This window comes from Seriola dumerili, unplaced genomic scaffold, assembly GCF_002260705.1.
Source record: "Seriola dumerili isolate Sdu_G_001 unplaced genomic scaffold, Sdu_1.0 BDQW01000111.1, whole genome shotgun sequence".
Taxonomy (NCBI): Eukaryota; Metazoa; Chordata; class Actinopteri; order Carangiformes; family Carangidae; genus Seriola; species Seriola dumerili.
Genome location: NW_019174366.1, coordinates 1,975,499 through 1,992,180, shown reverse-complemented (window position 1 = coordinate 1,992,180; position 16,682 = coordinate 1,975,499). Strand labels below are relative to the sequence as shown.

At 44.1% G+C, this 16,682-nt stretch overlaps 1 protein-coding gene across 3 annotated transcripts in view; it reads right to left on the bottom strand.

Moving 5' to 3' along the window:
• The window catches only part of eml3 (echinoderm microtubule associated protein like 3), a 64,148-nt gene that overhangs the window by 34,157 nt on the left and 13,309 nt on the right, over positions 1-16,682 (bottom strand). For 2 of the 3 annotated variants that reach the window (XM_022747804.1, XM_022747805.1), the window contains exons 2-6: positions 5,062-5,238; positions 4,865-4,979; positions 4,190-4,693; positions 794-904; positions 503-531 (exon numbers count right to left, since the gene is read on the bottom strand). In XM_022747804.1, coding sequence (XP_022603525.1) covers positions 503-531; positions 794-904; positions 4,190-4,693; positions 4,865-4,979; positions 5,062-5,238 — 936 coding nt within the window. The remainder of the gene's footprint in view (positions 1-502; positions 532-793; positions 905-4,189; positions 4,694-4,864; positions 4,980-5,061; positions 5,239-16,682) is intronic. The other variant, XM_022747806.1, reaches the window with a different exon arrangement.

Here is a 16,682-nt window from a genome sequence, read left to right as displayed (position 1 = left end):
AGGATGGGATTCAAACCCACGCGTGCAGAGCACAATGGATTAGCAGTCCATCGCCTTAACCACTCAGTCACTTTGTCCTCTCGTAAGCACTTTTCAAAGGAAAAACGTTATCTGGGTAGTAAACCCAGGAGTGTTTCCAGGTCAGCTCCTAAGATTTTCACGTAAGTACAGGACCATACAGGAGCTAAATTTCACCCTCACACCTGGAGAGTCTGGTGAAGTGAATGAATAGTAATGGAAGTTTAGGAAGAACCTTGCCATTTACAGCAATTCAGGTATTTTTGTGTTCTTTCTTTTCCACACGTCGTGGTGGACCTTTTTGCTCCACCCATGCTTTCCATGTGTTTTTGTAATTGTTCACACATTGTTGCACTAAAATTAAGTCAGTCTAACACAACAGTCCTGTAATTAATCCTCCTTAATGAGGTTTTAATTTAACACTAGTGATGAGTGAAATCAAGTTTAATCTGAGATGAGACATCAGAGTGTGAAGTGTTCATACCTGCACTGGCAATCAGCTCCTTCGCTCGGCTGTGAAGACAGAGAACAACATGTAAGACCGAGATGTGAAACCACTTCACACACATGAACACCGAGCAGCCCCTGACTCCAGAATCAGATGGTGAGTATCTGTCAGGTTTTCATGGGAAAGGAATTTTATTATTATTCATCCGGGCCATCAACGTTCCAGTGAGTGTTCTTTGATGAGATACATGAGGCTGTGGCGGCCATAGGAAAAAGTGAGCAGTGTGAGTGTGTGGTGACAGCTGTGAGTGATGGCAGTGGGACTCACTTCTCCAGGCTGGGGGAGCGGGTGAGGAGGTTGGCCGAGGACGCCGCCTTCTTATCCAAACGCTTCCTCTGCCTTTCCGGGTTCCCCAGCTTCTCGCTGTTCCTGCGAACCCTGAAACGCCACAGGAAGAGTCGACTTCAGTAAACACACAGTGTGTGTCCATGCACAGACACCAGATCCGACACACATGGAGGCAATCATCCCATGATTTATGAATGAAAAACATCTGTAAACTAGCAGCCTGACACATGCAGAAACAGATTTATTGATTTCACTCCTGTAAGTTCCAAATATAATTCTGTTTTATTATAACATGAATTTCATTTTCATGGTTTTGACCATTTGAAATAATAACACTGCACTCACCAAAGACTCCACTAAGGCCTGATCCTATTACAGTGGATTGAACTTATAGACACTCACATTCATACAACGCTACTCACACAGTGATGTTACACCAGGGGCAGGAGGAGCTGGGAATCGAACCACCGACATTTTGATTTGTGCTCCACCTTCTGAGCCACAGGCCTCTCCCTTTATACCTTTTTTTGGCCAGACCACAACAGCGGGGCAAGCCCTATAATCGCAAATGTCACTGACTGCGTGACTGACTGACTGATGATATTTCCATCACTGATCAGATGAGTGCTGAGCAGCAGTCTACCGAGCCACTCTGGTTGCCTGGCTGCTCGGGAACTGCAGGGAAGAATATGAGCACTTCCAATACACTGAGCCTTGCCTCTATTACAGCAAATAAACTAATTTGATTCCATGTATCATTATTACTAAAGGAGGCAGAGGAATAACTAAACATAAAACACACTGAGCAGAGAGAGCAGGAGAGAGGGAGGGAGAGAGAGAAGTGATCGGTAACAAGGCTTCATACTAACAACTATGACCAACTCTACATATCAAACAGAGGGAGTTAGACATAAAGACCTGCCTCTAATTAAAGTCTTTTGTCAGAAGACGTTGCAGATCTAAAATGGATTTAACAGGATTTGACCAAAGGCAGTCCAGACATGTACTAGTTTTTGACTTAGTCTTGTTTAGTTACCATTGCTTAGGCCTGTCAAGCTTTCTCAAATTAAAACAATCCAGCACACTGTCTAGCTTACAATAAACTATTTGCAATGTTTCTGTGCTGGACCTTCATCAGGCAAATGGTTTTAACAAGGAACCATCTTAAATAGAAGTGACTATGATCTAATATATAAAGGGGTAGAAGATTAGAAACTCCATATGGTGACAGATAGGTACAAGGGATGGGCACTTGAAGAAATTTCCTTGATTGATCATCGGGAAAATTAACGATCAATTATCGATTCATTATTAATTTTTTATATTAAAAAATGCCTACGGCAGAAAATACCAAAGACAGTGTCTTTTTCCTCAATTAAATCTTTAATTATTTAATCATGCCCACCCCTCCTTAAATTTTTCACATTACAACCTGTAACATTTGGGAAGGGATCTTTGTGTGAATGTTTATGAAGTATGTGTTTGATAAAGAAAAGAAAGAGGCTCCAGACGGTTCAAACCAGAACCTTCTTACTGTGAGGTGACAGTGCAAACCACTGCTCCACCGAGCCACCCACTTTACTGTTATGTGAGAAAAGGTTCTGAGGACAAACCAACATGTGAGGCAAACTTCCCTAAATCCATTACGCAGGCAGAGAGCTGCTAATGTTAGCCTGAACAGTGTCCAGCTCCAGGGTTACACCGCCTCCCACACAGTGGATTGTTCCCGAAACTGGGCTTGTTCTCATGTAACCACACAATAAGGTAGTTGGCTAATGCTATGCTAACTCTTGGCCTTGGAAATAAGCCACTCAAAGGCCTGCTTCAGACCCTCATCCCTCCACAGCTTCTGAGAGACATTATGATCAGACAGGTAGTAAGCAATTGATCTGAACCACTTTATTCAGAGGTTCAACTAGACCTGACATTTCGCTAAAACACTCCCTCAGGTCGACTACAGTGAACACGCAGGGTCAAATGTGAGGCAGGAACTGTCATGGATGTTTACAACACAACAGTCGTTTGGTTTCTCTTCCACGTAAGTTTGGTTTATCTACAACCTTTTTCTTATCAAAGTGAGTTGGTGAGTACAGTGTTATCATCACTAAAATAAATAATAGATGAAAAAAATTACCAGTTATAATGTAGTGGGTTTACCCTTTAGCCTCTTACTTAAAACTAATTCCAGTTTGAATATTGCTCCTCAATCCTGATCCTAAAATAGCAAACCTGTAGGTTTGGCAGAAATAACCTAATTTCCTGTGTTGCTGCTGAGGCTCAGACTAAATTCAGACAAAAACAAACACACAGCTGTCAACCATAATTAACCTGTTACTGTCTCTAAGGATTTCAGGTGACAGGCCTGTTTCCTGTGACGTGCCACTAAACCAGAAGCATCAGAGGAAACGTCATGGGACTAAAAATAGATGTGGCGTGTACCTTCGTCTCAGGCCTTAGATCCAGGAAGTGACACAGCTGCCAACCAGCCCCCCCCCCCCCCCAAATCTCTGTACCACTAATCTTTAAATACAGTGTTGAATATAGCAGAATGAACAGCTCTCCTAGTATCTCAGGTTTAATCTCAGGCAAGACAGAGTTGAGCACGTTATTCATCACCAGCGAAACCTCGTCTACAAGCCACAACGAGGAAGTAAGAACACCTGCATGCACAAGCAAATACACACATGCTTTCTGATCACTGTTGGGAAATGACTCGTTTACAGTGGAGAACAAATCACTGGATGCAAGAGATCCTTGATTTAAGTGAGGAAAACGATGATGAAGGAGTGATTAAAGGGTTGGAACAACTGCATTTAGTCAGTTTGTGTGTTTGTGCAAAACCCAGTTGAGTGGCAGAACCACCAGCCTCAGCAGAACTACCCCCAAACACTTTCTGTTCTTTAGAGGTGACATCACACAAACCCGCCAACCTCTGTCGTTCAGTCTCATGTGTACACACTGTAACTCTAACCCCACCACCCCCTCTTCTTTTGTACATTATGCTGTGTTCAACATCACATTTTCCACTACGCTCAGATCTGTTTGCTGTGAAGCTAATCCTGGACGTGTCACTCAGTGTGGACGAGTGCCGCCATTATGCTTCCCTCGGCCCCCGCTAAACACATTGAAAAGAAAGCACGCAGAGGTTAGAGCGGACATGATGACAGATCAGTCACCCACCCCCCATCCCCCACCCTCGGGTTTCCCTCTCTAACACACCCTGGCGACCTGAGGCAGTTTCATAAGAGGGATTTTGCAGCACAACTGGGGTTTGCAGTCACACGAGTCAGAGTTGATTGGTCAGAGAGAAGCCATGCAGCCAATCACAAGACAGAGGAGGATCATGCAGAGCAGCGGTGAGGCGAGAGCACGCACAGGGGCGTCTTCTCTACTTCCTGGATGGGGGCCAGGGGCCCGCAGCGGGGGCTAGGGTTCTGTTCTGGGGTTCTGACTGATGGCGAAGCAGAGCCCTGCTCCTCAGGGGAGCAGCTTCCATCCTGGAAGTCCTCCCTCTGGAGGCCTCTGATGGTGGTGGGCTGGATGGGCTCCTCCACTGATGATGTCCAACTCAGCTCCTTCTCCTGCTCTGCTCCTCCTTCTTCATCTTCCTCCTGCTCTTCATCCTCCTCCTCCATACCAGGGACACGGTGGAGCTTGGCCCGGGTCCCTTCGACAGGTTGGCCTGGAAGGAGAGCATCCTCCAGGTGCAGGCTCTGGACACGTCTGGGGAGAGGGACCCGGTTCTGCCCAGCATCCTGCCCTGGGAGGATGGGATCTGTCTGGGTCGACCTGTCCAGTGTCGCTGGTCTGGCTCTGGGCTCTGTGGACACTGGACTTCCTATGTGGCCATTGGCATTGGTCACAATGTCTGACAGTTGGCTGGAGATGGTTCAAAGGTTGAGATCACACAGATTACAGATTACACAGACATCACACGAACACAACAGGTTTGTGAACGGACCAGCGAGACTCTCATCTAACAAACAACATGATGAAACACATCAAGTGAAATAAAGCTTCTGGTCCTTCATGCTCCTGTGGGTCCAGTACCTGGGAGCAGTCTGGCGGATCCCATCCACGGCGGAGCTGGAGGACAGTTTCCTGCTGCTGGTGCAACCATCTGAGCAGCAGACCTGATTCAGCACCCGAGCTGCAGCCGGGTTCACTGGGTGGGACGACAGGTGATTATTAGTTATTGACAAGTGATGCAGTGATGCATCAGGCTGTAGAGCCTGAAGATCACCTACCTGCAATGAGCTGCTGTTTCAGTAAGGGCAGGAGCTGATCGTGGAGGCGGAGCCTGCGCAGAGCGTCAGCCAATGAGGACTTCAGCAGCGTGATCTCATCCTCCTGAGCCTGCAGACGCACCTCCATCATGGACGCTCTGTCTGGGAACTCAGCGCTGCTGTCTGCTGATACATCGTCTGCACAGAGGACAGAAACAAGTCCGGTTCCATCAGATTCATCCAAACACTGCTACAAGACATGCTCACTCATGAAAACACAGATCACATCGATTCACAATAAAGAAAACTGCAGCGTTCACACCCACAGAACAACACATTAAACATATTAAACATGATATGAAGAATAGAATATTATCAATGCCATAAAAAAATCCAAGAAGGACTTTTATTTTGTGGGACAAGCAGTGAACTGAGACTTTAACTATGGAATGAACTGCACTTATAAAGCACTTTACAATGGAAGCCACATTCACACATACAGCACTTTCTACACACACTCATAAGGTAATCGAGGGTTCAGTATCTTGCCCAAGGACACTTCGACATGTGGACTGGAGGTGCTGGGGATCGAACCACCGACCTCCTGATCAGAGGATGACCAGCTCTATGTCCTGGGCCACTTTTCTGATGAACTCCTTTGTTTGACAATGTAAGTTTTCTTTTCCATTTTCTTTTCTTGTTTTATTTCAATATATAATTGGAATGTATTTATCACCACCGTCTCCTTTTCCTTTCTTTATTTGATAACTGCTTTTACTTGTATGTATGTTTATGTATGTATATGTATATACATGTAGGTATATATGAGCAGGTATATGTGTATAATTTTAAAAAATTTTTTCCTCTTCTTTCTTTCATTATCAATTTATTCTATAAATTATAGTAATGATTGATTATATTATATTATATTAATATTGTAATTGACATTTTTTTTCATTGGTAATTTAATTCCATTGAATGACTGTAACTGTGTATTGAAAATGTCATGCCAATAAAGCCTTTTGTGAGTGAGTGAGTGAGTGAGTGAGTTGCGACATTAAATTCCATCATTTGTCAGCCAAATGCCACATGATTGAGTTTGAGTTTCCTCAGTTTTTAACCATGTCCTCAGTTTCACACACGGACCACACAGGGTCCAGACAGATATGAGGTTTTGATCTAGATGTGTGTTTGTATCGTTCTCTTTCTGAGGACCAAGTTTAGTTTTAAACAATCATTGTGAGGATGTTTTGGATGGGCCTCACTGCTTCTCAAACGACTGTTAGAATCAGGTCTTGGCTAGGGTCTGGGTGTGGGTCTGGGTAGATGTAAGTTGGGATGATGAAGTTTAAGAGTAGGAGCTAGGGAATGCATTATGTCGAAGAAGTTCCTCACAAGTATAGAAAACAAATATGTGCTCTCTGGCCTGCTGTCCAGTCTGGGGGATTTCAGACTCAAAACAGTCCAAATCCTCTCAAAGACTCTATTGTGTGGAGGAGAGCCTCAGTTCTGGCGTGTGTGAGTGCACATGTAGAACATGGCTGGTCCTGGTCCAAAGAGAGTGCGTGCGTGCGTGCGTGCGTGCGTGCGTGCGTGCGTGCGTGCGTGCGTGCGTGCGTGCGTGCGTGCGTGCGTGCGGCCTCCCTCTGTCCTTGTGTCACAGGATGGAAGAGAGCTGTGCACGTGGAGCTTCAGGGCTGCAGCTCCGGCTCCACTCAGCTGTGTTGGTGCTTCAGGATTCACTCTAATTCTCACTCAGCTGTCTCAAGTGTTATTTTCTGCTCTGCAGTCCAACACAGCTCCGTGTTAACTGACCCAGAAGCTCAGAGGAAATTGTCTGCTCGTTCAGTAATAAGTAGGTAAGAGGTCCTCAGACTCCTCTCTGCACAAATCCTTTAAAGCCTCATGGTAACAGTCCAGATCCACAACCTTGAATTACTGGGCCAGTAATTTTAGTCTAAAGCTCCATTTACACATGGACTGAAAATATCTGGCACATTCACATACAACACTCTGAACCAGCCTCTGCTCAGTTACTTTAAAATAAAACATGTCTACACTTTGAGTTCACTTCTTTACCTGATCTCCTTCACTTAGATACACACATAGATATAGCACTTAGTCCTTACACCAAGGTCTCTACTGCACTGAAGCTTTACTGATGTCCCTGTCAGATAAACAAATGTTACTGTAAAATGTTTTATTGTGGCTCTAGTGGACACAAAAACAGCAAAAATGACACACAGGTTACAAAATTATTATATCACAGTGAAACAACTTTAAATTCTGAATTGGTGGCTTTTATATTCCTCGGACACAGATCACAGGTCTTAATTTATTAAAATATATTAAAGGAAGGTATTTATTTCTAATGTACCCTGTTTTAGGAATATTTAATATTTAATACAAGAATATTTGATCATATTTTAGTAAGAAGCTGCTTCTGTTTTAATTAGCTTTTAATTACAGGTCAACCAATTGAGGATTTTCAAAGGCAAATATAATAATGATAGTTTGGAGCAAGAACAAACTGATAGCTAATTAATCGGCTGATGAAATCACTCCCACCCCTAAATTCAGGAGGAAACAGTTGCCATCAGTAATGTAAGAAACAAACACTGTCAATAAATTCAATAGCTAATAGTTAAGGTATATACACTTATAAATGAGACTGTCCTGCAAAAAATGAGCCCATAGGTCATCTGTGCAGCAGCTCATTATGACCCATAGTTGACCCATAGTATAAAGAGAGACAAAGTCCACGTCAGGAGGAGGTTGTAATGGATGGATGAATGTGACACAGGAGAGCGCTGCTCTACACAAATCACAACCTTTTCCTAAAATGAACCAAGCAATGATCATTATTATAGTAATGACCTGCTATACTGTAGGGGCGCTATTTCAGGAGACATTCGTATGGTTCATATCAGAGGGTTGAAAAAGATGACGTGTGCAGTGGTTCAGGTTGGAGGAGTTGAAATGGATGATAGATATTAAATAGTTTTTTTTTTTTTTTTTTTTTTAAATAGCCATCAGGTATATATACAAATGAGGTATATTAACTTTAATTTGAACTTTTATGTATTAAATATCTATTAAAAGCCACATTTGGTGCTATATTTGGGGGGAAACACAAAAACACACTACATAATTCAGGAGACACAACTCAAGTAGCATCAAAGAAAAATAATCTTGTGTTTAAGTTTGTGTCATCATGCATGGGCTGCTTTACTTCTGTAGCAGCTGAGAATGACACTTCTACACCATTTTTAACAAACCTGTTTTTTTGTCACTCAGGATTATTTGGAGGAGAACTCCAAACTGGTGAGTAAACTCACAAATGAATAATTTATTCTCAAGTCTGTTGTGTTGTAACACAGACAAAGAGGTAACAGCTGCTGACTCCATGTTCCTGTAATATCTACATGTGTTGTAGTGGTTGGTTGTGTAGGTAGATTCACCATGAAAGCAGGTGATGAGTGGCTATGTTGAATGTTGCTAATAGTTTAGCCTTCTGCTAACAGTAGCTACAGGCTCACCACTGTGGCTGTGTGTATGAAGCATTTGCCCGTGAGGAGAGATCTGCAAGAGGGCAGCTGTATTCTCAAATTCTGACATTTTCTACCCCAGCTTTAATCACTAGTCAAACACATTATCAATCAATAGTCAGTTAATCATTGACTATTTCTGAAATACAGTGGTCTTTTTCCATAATAAAACAGTTTTAACCAATGATGTGACTTACAGAACAGGTGAAGTAAACACCAGGTTACTTGAATTATAAATTAAATAACACAAAATATTGATTTAATTTAAAATTGCAGAGGTTCCTGTAACATCACCAACATGAATCATTGCCTGTTGTCTTTTCTGTTTTATTTTGAAGTAGTCACATATCTTGTTGTTTCAGTTCCTGCTCTTGTGTGTCTCCCACTCCCTTGATCGTCCACACCTGCCTCACATGTCTCACCTGACCCTGGTTATTCCCCTGGTTCCCATGTTTCCCTGCCAGACTGTGATTGTTCATCACTCTCCAGTGTTTCTCCTCGTCTCAGTCTCTATGGTTTTTGGGATTGTTGCCCACCTCCTGCCTGGATCTGTTGGTTTGATTCAGACTGATTTCCTGTGTATGACTGTCTGACTTTCCAGTAAAACTCTTTGCCTTTTTGAACTTTACCTCATGTCTCTGATCTGCCCAGAAATGTTACAGCTTCCCCACACAGACTCTGGTTTCACTGCTTTTATATAAGATAATATGCAGCTTCTCCTCCTTGAACCGTCACCTTACCGTGGTGGAGGAGTTTGAGAGCCCTAATGACCCTAGGAGCTATGTTGTCGGGGGCATTTTGCCCCTGGTAGGGTCTCCCAAGGCAGATTGGTCCCAGGTGAAGGCCCAGATGAAGAACAGTTCAGAAGATCCTAATGATAAAAAATATCAAGAACCGGAGTACCCGGCCCGGAGGGACACCGGGGCCCCACCCTGGAGCCAGGCCTGGGGTTGGGGCCCGTGGGCGAGCGCCTGGTGGCCGGGCCTTGGCCCATGGGGCCCGGCCGGGCCCAGCCCGAAACGGCTACATGGGTTCGTCTCCCAGTGGGCTCACCACCTGCAGGAAGAGTCAGTGGGATCCGGTGCAGTGTGGATTGGGCAGCAGACTAAGGCGGGGGCCTTGGCAGTCCGATCCTCGGTTACGGAAACTGGTTTTTGGAACATGGAATGTCACCTCTCTGGCGGGGAAGGAGCGGGAGCTTGTGGAAGAGGTTGAGCGATACCCGCTAGATATAGTCGGTCTCACCTCAACACATAGCGTCGGCTCCGGACCCCAAGACCTTGAGAGGGGCTGGTCTCTCCTCTTTGCTGGAGTTGCTCCGGGTGAGAGGCGGAGGGCCGGAGTGGGCTTTTTGGTGTCCCCCAGGCTCTCTGCCTGTATGTTGGAGTTTACCCCAGTGGACGAAAGGGTTGCGTCCCTGCGCCTCCGGGTCGGGGATCGGGTTCTGACTGTTGTCGGTGCCTATGCACTGAACAGTAGTTCAGACTACCCGCCCTTTTTGGAGTCCTTGGGACGGGTGCTGGAAAGTGCCCCGAAAGGGGACTCCATTGTCCTACTGGGAGACTTCAATGCTCACGTGGGCAATGACAGCGTGACCTGGAAGGGTGTGGTGGGGAGGAACAGCCTGCCTGATCTGAACCCGAGCGGCGTTCAGTTATTGGACTTCTGTGCTAGTCACAGCTTGGCCATAACTAACACCATGTTCAAGCATAAGGACGTCCATAGGTGCACATGGCACCAGGACACCCTAGGTCGCCGGTCTATGATCGACTTTGTAGTCGTATCATCAGACCTGCGGCCGCATGTTTTGGACACTCGGGTGAAGAGAGGAGCAGTTGTCAACCGACCACCACCTGGTGATGAGTTGGATCAGATGGCGGGGTAAGACGCCGCGCAGACCTGGCAGGCCCAAACGGGCTGTGAGGGTCTGCTGGGAAAGCCTGGCAGAAGAACCCGTCAAGATGATTTTCAACGCACACCTCTGGCAGAGTTTCGATCGCGTCCCGAGGGCGGTGGGGGACATTGAGTCCGAATGGGCCTTGTTCCGCTCTGCTGTTGTTGAGGCGGCTGTTGCGAGCTGCGGCCGCAGGGTAGCTGGGGCCAGTCGTGGCGGTAACCAGGGGTGGGGGAAGCTGTCAGGCTGAAGAAGGAGGCCTACAGGGCGTGGTTGGCCTGTGGGTCTCCGGAATCAGCTGACTGGTACCGGCAGGCCAAGCGGAACGCAGGAAACGGGTGGATTGCCCACTCCGGGCCGGGGGGGGGGCGCTCTGCCTCATGTGGAGGAGTTTAAGTATCTCGGGATCTTGTTCACGAGTGAGGGTAGAGTGGAGCGGGAGATCGACAGGCGGATTGGGGCGGCGTCAGCAGTGATGCGGGCGCTGAACCGGTCCGTTGTGGGGAAGAAGGAGCTAAGCTGGAAGGCGAAGCTCTCGATTTACTGGTCAATCTATGTTCCAATCCTCACCTATGGTCATAAGCTTTGGGTAATGACCGAAAGAACGAGATTGCGAATACAAGCGGCCGAAATGAGTTTCCTCCGCAGGGTGGCCAGGCTCAGCCTTAGAGATAGGGTGAGGAGCTCGGTCATCCGGGAGGAGCTCGGAGTAGAACCGCTGCTCCTCCATGTCGAGAGGAGCCAGTTGAGGTGGTTCGGGCATCTGGTGAGGATGCCTCCTGGACGCCTCCCGGGGAGGTGTTTCGGGCATGTCCCACCAGGAGAAGGCCGCGGGGCCGACCAAGGACACGCTGGAGGGATTATATCTCTCGGCTGGCCTTGGAACGCCTCGGGATTCCCCCGGAGGAGCTGGTGGAAGTGGCTGGGGAGAGGGCCGTCTGGACCTCGTTGCTGAGGCTGCTGCCCCTGCGACCCGGATCCGGATAAGCGGGAGACGACGAGACGAGACGAGACGAGTACGCAGCTTGTGCGCTGTTCACTGAGGCTAACGTTAGTACAGCTGCTGGAAACACCTGCTCAGGTGGGACATGTGTTCTGGTGAAGCACAGATACTGTCGTACCAGCTTCATCAGATACCAAATTTTATCCAGTCCAGTCTGGCATTAGCATGAGCCTCAGATAGGTAACTAAACCGGACAGCTGCAGATAACAACTGTGTGGGATTATCACAATTTTATTCTGCAGAGTTCATCAACATTAGCCACCATGAGCTGCCCATCATACCAGACCAAGTCAGACTGTTTTACATCAGAGTGAATGGATTAAGTCAAAGGTGTGTTTTACTGCCTATAAAGACTGTGATGTTTCTGCTTTGTGGCTACATCACTGTCACTCTGTAACTTTTCAAAGGTGAGTCTGGTTCTCACATTGTACTTGCCGCGTTTCCATTAGGCTGCTTAATGCAATAATGCAAAAAAAAAAAAAAAAAACGAGCAATGGAAAAAAAAAGAAAATGCTTGGATGGGGTGGTTTTTCAGACTATTTGACTATTTGACAAAGCAATATTTCACAAAAGTGAAATGGAAATATAAGTCACATGACATGACCAATTAGTCACATGACATCCAAAAACATTACAGACTATTATCTCCCAAAAATCCCTGAAACGTGGCTGCTGTCAGATATAGGTTTGCCTTTCTGTCATTACATGCACCAGACGCCCTCGTCACCTTTGGTTAAATACTACAACAACTACTGTGGTGGATGGAACCATCCCAACTATTAGCAGATGCTGGAAATCCATCACCATGTTTAACTGGAATGATGTTGCTAAAGAAGGAAACCCAGCCAGTTATTCACATAACATCACTCAATGGAAACACATTAAATTCACTATTGTGTTTCATCGACTGCAATGGAAACAGATGGGTCACTGTGGTAGTTGGGTAGTCGGTGTAACTGGTGTTCAGGCACACACTGATTGCATAACTTCCCCATTGGCACCACTGTCTTTTTTCTTTTTTTCCCCACATCCTGTGTTTTGATCCATAAGCAGATAGAAGATAGGAGATACATAGATGTTACTGTGTTATTGTGATGTCACCAGTGACTTCACAGAATGTATTCTTTGAACACAAATGAACAGTCATCATGAAGTGATCTCCCCAGCCATGAAGTGGCTGGTGAGAGGGCCGTCTGGACCTCTCTGCTGAGGCTGCTGCCCCCGCGACCCGGATCCGGATAAGCAGGAGACGACGAGACGAGACGAGTTTACATTGTTTTGTTAAATTAACAATACAAAATACAAATACAAAATCTCCAAGAGTGCGAGGAATGGACATTTTCAAAACAGCTCAACATGACAACTAAAGAAAACCTTTGCACCTACTCTTTAACCAATTGACTGGTCATGGGAAAAAAATCATTAACTCTAGATTAAAGCTCCATATTTACATCCTTCATTTTATTTGAGGTGTTGATCCATAAGAAGATTTATTTGTGGTTTGAAGAACCAAAAACTATCTCAATGTAGTTATACATCTCCTCTCTCAGGCTTCTCTCTGGAGCTTTAGTAATAACAGTTCAGTGAACCAATCAGAAGAGAGCCTCTCTTCTGATTGGCTGGCTGTTTTCTGAGTGATCCAATAAAAATACAGCAGATTTCAGGTAAACACTCGAGAGAAAGAAACTAGTTTTGATGAGCTGTTATTCTACATCACAAACAGCATCAGCTGTAACTGCAACTGGCCCAATAGAAACAGTGGAAGGAGACAACCACACCACCACTACATGATCCAGAAGAACAGTCAAGTTTTGTGGTTCAGCTCTTGGTTTCATACAAGTGACCCATGATTCAGATTCATCTCACTCCAGTGTCCCCTCTCTTTTAGCTCTGGTTTTGGTCTTCACCAGCTCCAGAGGGAAACATCTGGCTCCTATATGTTCACCAGCTATGTCTGCTGGCTGATGAGAGTCCCGAGAATCAACCACAACAGTGAAGCTGTCCAAACCAAACCAAAGCTTGAGGTGGTGCACACTTATATATACCTAGACGTGCACCTGGACTGGTCCCTGAACACAGATGCCATCTACCGGAAGGGGCAGAACCGTCAGTGAATCTCTGAGTTTTAAAGTCAAACTGTTTTATTCAGTGTTTCTGCTGGTTTTAATCCCCTGGTGTGTTTGTTATGGAGAGGAGGACACCTCTGTGGATCATTCAGCTGCTGGTAAAAACCTGCTGAATGTCTGCTTCATAAGTTATCAGAGAAACAATCAGAACAAAGGTTAGCATCAATCTCAGCTCCAGCTCTTCCCTGAGTCTCTGTCCTCCGTACAGCGTCGCTCAAACACTGACTTTAAATGTGAACCTGCTTTATTCAGAGTTTTTAACGGTTAGAATCATCGGGTCTGATGGATTTTCTGAACCACTGACACTGAAGGAATCCAAATCAGGAGGAGCTTATGGTAATGATGGTGAAGACAACAACTCCCATGATCCCACGCTATTTCATGACATCACCAACACTGTCTGTTGTTTTTATTGAGAGACCTCTAGAGGGAGAAGTTTCAAACAGTGTATTTAAGATTTTCTAGTACACAGCATTATGGGTAGATTTGTTAACAGTAGTTTTTTTATTATCTGTACACACATCCAGTGATGATACCCACCATTGGTGCACACTATCAGCAGTGTAAACCTGCTGTAACTACGTATCTGTAGAGGCCTCAGTGAATAAATTAAAGCAGAAAGACAAAACTCCTTTTGATTTTTGTAAATGTGACCTTGTCTGGATCCAGATGTCAACACCTGCCAACAGCCAGCCTGCAGCTTCAAGCTGGTCACCGTCAATACCAGGACATGTCAGTGTCTTTGCCAAATGAGCAACATAAAAGCAACAGGAGGCCTGGAGGAAGTTTTGTCAGGGTCATGACTCACTGTGAATCTCTGCTTCAGTTTGCCTAGAAAAGATATTTCATCATCACTTTGCTGTTGCAAAACACTTGGAACTGGTTCATCTCAGTGGAGAAAACACTCCTTCAACATGGTTCTGGATGAAATATTGTACACTCACAGTGAAACAGCAGAAATATCACATTATCAGTCACATGTCTGCTCTGAGCACAAACGGCCAATCAGAGAAAAGGATTTATCATACTCCAGCCCCACTGAGTCTTTAAAAAAAGAAATCAAAATAGTTTAGAAAATTTTACACAGGGACGTTTTTTTAAATTAACTACAACATTTAATATATTCATGATGTAAAAAAAAAACATAATGAGGAGAATTTAGCACTACATTGACCAATAAGGAACAACCATTCTGAAACATCTCTCATAGCTCAGCAGATAACTATATATTTCTGGGAAATCTTTCTAATGTGGATAAAGGTTCTAAACTTGGCACAAATCCTCCTTGGGTATTACCGTTTTGATAAAACACGTTAGCCACTTGAAAATTCAAGATGGCTGCCATTTCTGGCAAGGAAATGTTTTGGGGTTTTTTTGCAGTAAGTTGATCCACTACACTGTAAAAAATGAAATGAAATATTACTCACAAAAAAGTTAAACGAATTAGCCTAGTGAGCTAATGTTATGACAGGTAAACAAGTAGACTCGACTCTTACCCAACATTTGACATCATTCATAATAAATGGTTTGCAAATACATGGTGTTTTATACAGAATTTTTCACATGACAAATTAGAAATAGAGCAAATAAAGCTCTGAGGAAATGAGTTTTGAATTTGACATCCTCATATTCTAAAATACAGGATTACGATCCAAAATCACTGAAATCTGTGCCATAGGTAAAATTCTGTGGTAAAATATTTTTTTCGGCCATCTTGAAATTTCATGTGGCTAATGGCATTTTTCAAATTAACGGCCCCAGAGGGATAACACAAGTTTGTTTGTGCTTGTATTCACATCTAAAAAGTTGTTGCAGTTATCTGCTGCAATATCAGGCGTCTGGAGCGCTTTAAATCTTAGAGCAAGTCATAAGAAAGTTCATGAATATCTTTAATTTGGAATAAAAGTGAAGGATTTTTACTTATTTTACTTATTTACTCCACTTACTTTTTACTTATCTTTCACTTGGTTTAAAGATTTCACATAAAGCAGTACTAGTTACCTGGTTAATGTAAATCTGTGTACACTGCAAATGCATCAGTTCAGTCATTTGTTGTTTTCTGTTTTCATTTTACTATTTACTATTATAGAGATTTATAGAGAGTAGAGATTTTCTCCCCTTTTAGCAGCATTGTTGCTACAGATGGAGACAAACCAACATTAACAGTCTCAGTAAGATGTAGTTCTGCTCAGAATTGAAATTTCCAGTGACCAACACCTGCACAAATCTTTTTCTCTTTAGACTGACGTGTTTGGTGTCTACAGCGCTGCAGCCTCTGACCAGTGTCCAGCACAGAAAAAAGGAAGTGTTTGATGAAGTGACATGCGTTGGGAGTTTCCAGTGAGACCACATATGCACACACACACACACACACATTCACATTTGGTTCCATGTTTGTTCATGTGACCTGTGGACTGCAACACGTGCCAACACTCACGGTTTAATGCAGCACTACATACAACACACACTCAACTCTCTGATGATACTGAGACCTGATCCAGAGCCAGTGATCTGTTTAGACTTTGATGTAATTCTATTGTTTAAAAGGTCGTTATAATGTATCAGCCTCATACTGACAGACACACTTTAACACTTGTAACATACACACATTGAAATAAGTGTGATTACTGGTGCTATGTTCAGACTTTATGACCAACACTGAGCTGTGCATTAAGCTTGGACTGTTATTCTATAATATTAACTGTGGTGATCTTTCCTGCCTGAAACAATATTTTTCATAATATTGGAAAAAAATAAGTTTTTGTTTTTTTGTTTTTTGTCTTTTTGTCTTTGCAGTTGTAAACAATCTGCTCTGCTGCCGAGTCCAACCCTCATTACAGGCTAAACATTATTGTCATTAATTAACTAAATTCATTTATGGGTCCAAAACCCTCAATTCATCATGTTTTAACAATTCTAGGTCGATTTTGGTAATATTGAATATTTTTTAATTTTTGTCTGACTATACATACAGTATAGACACATACATAGTACATATGTACTTTGGAAATATGTATTATGTATGTATGTACTGTGGGACTTGTTAACTTTAACAGAAAGTGGCAGGAGTT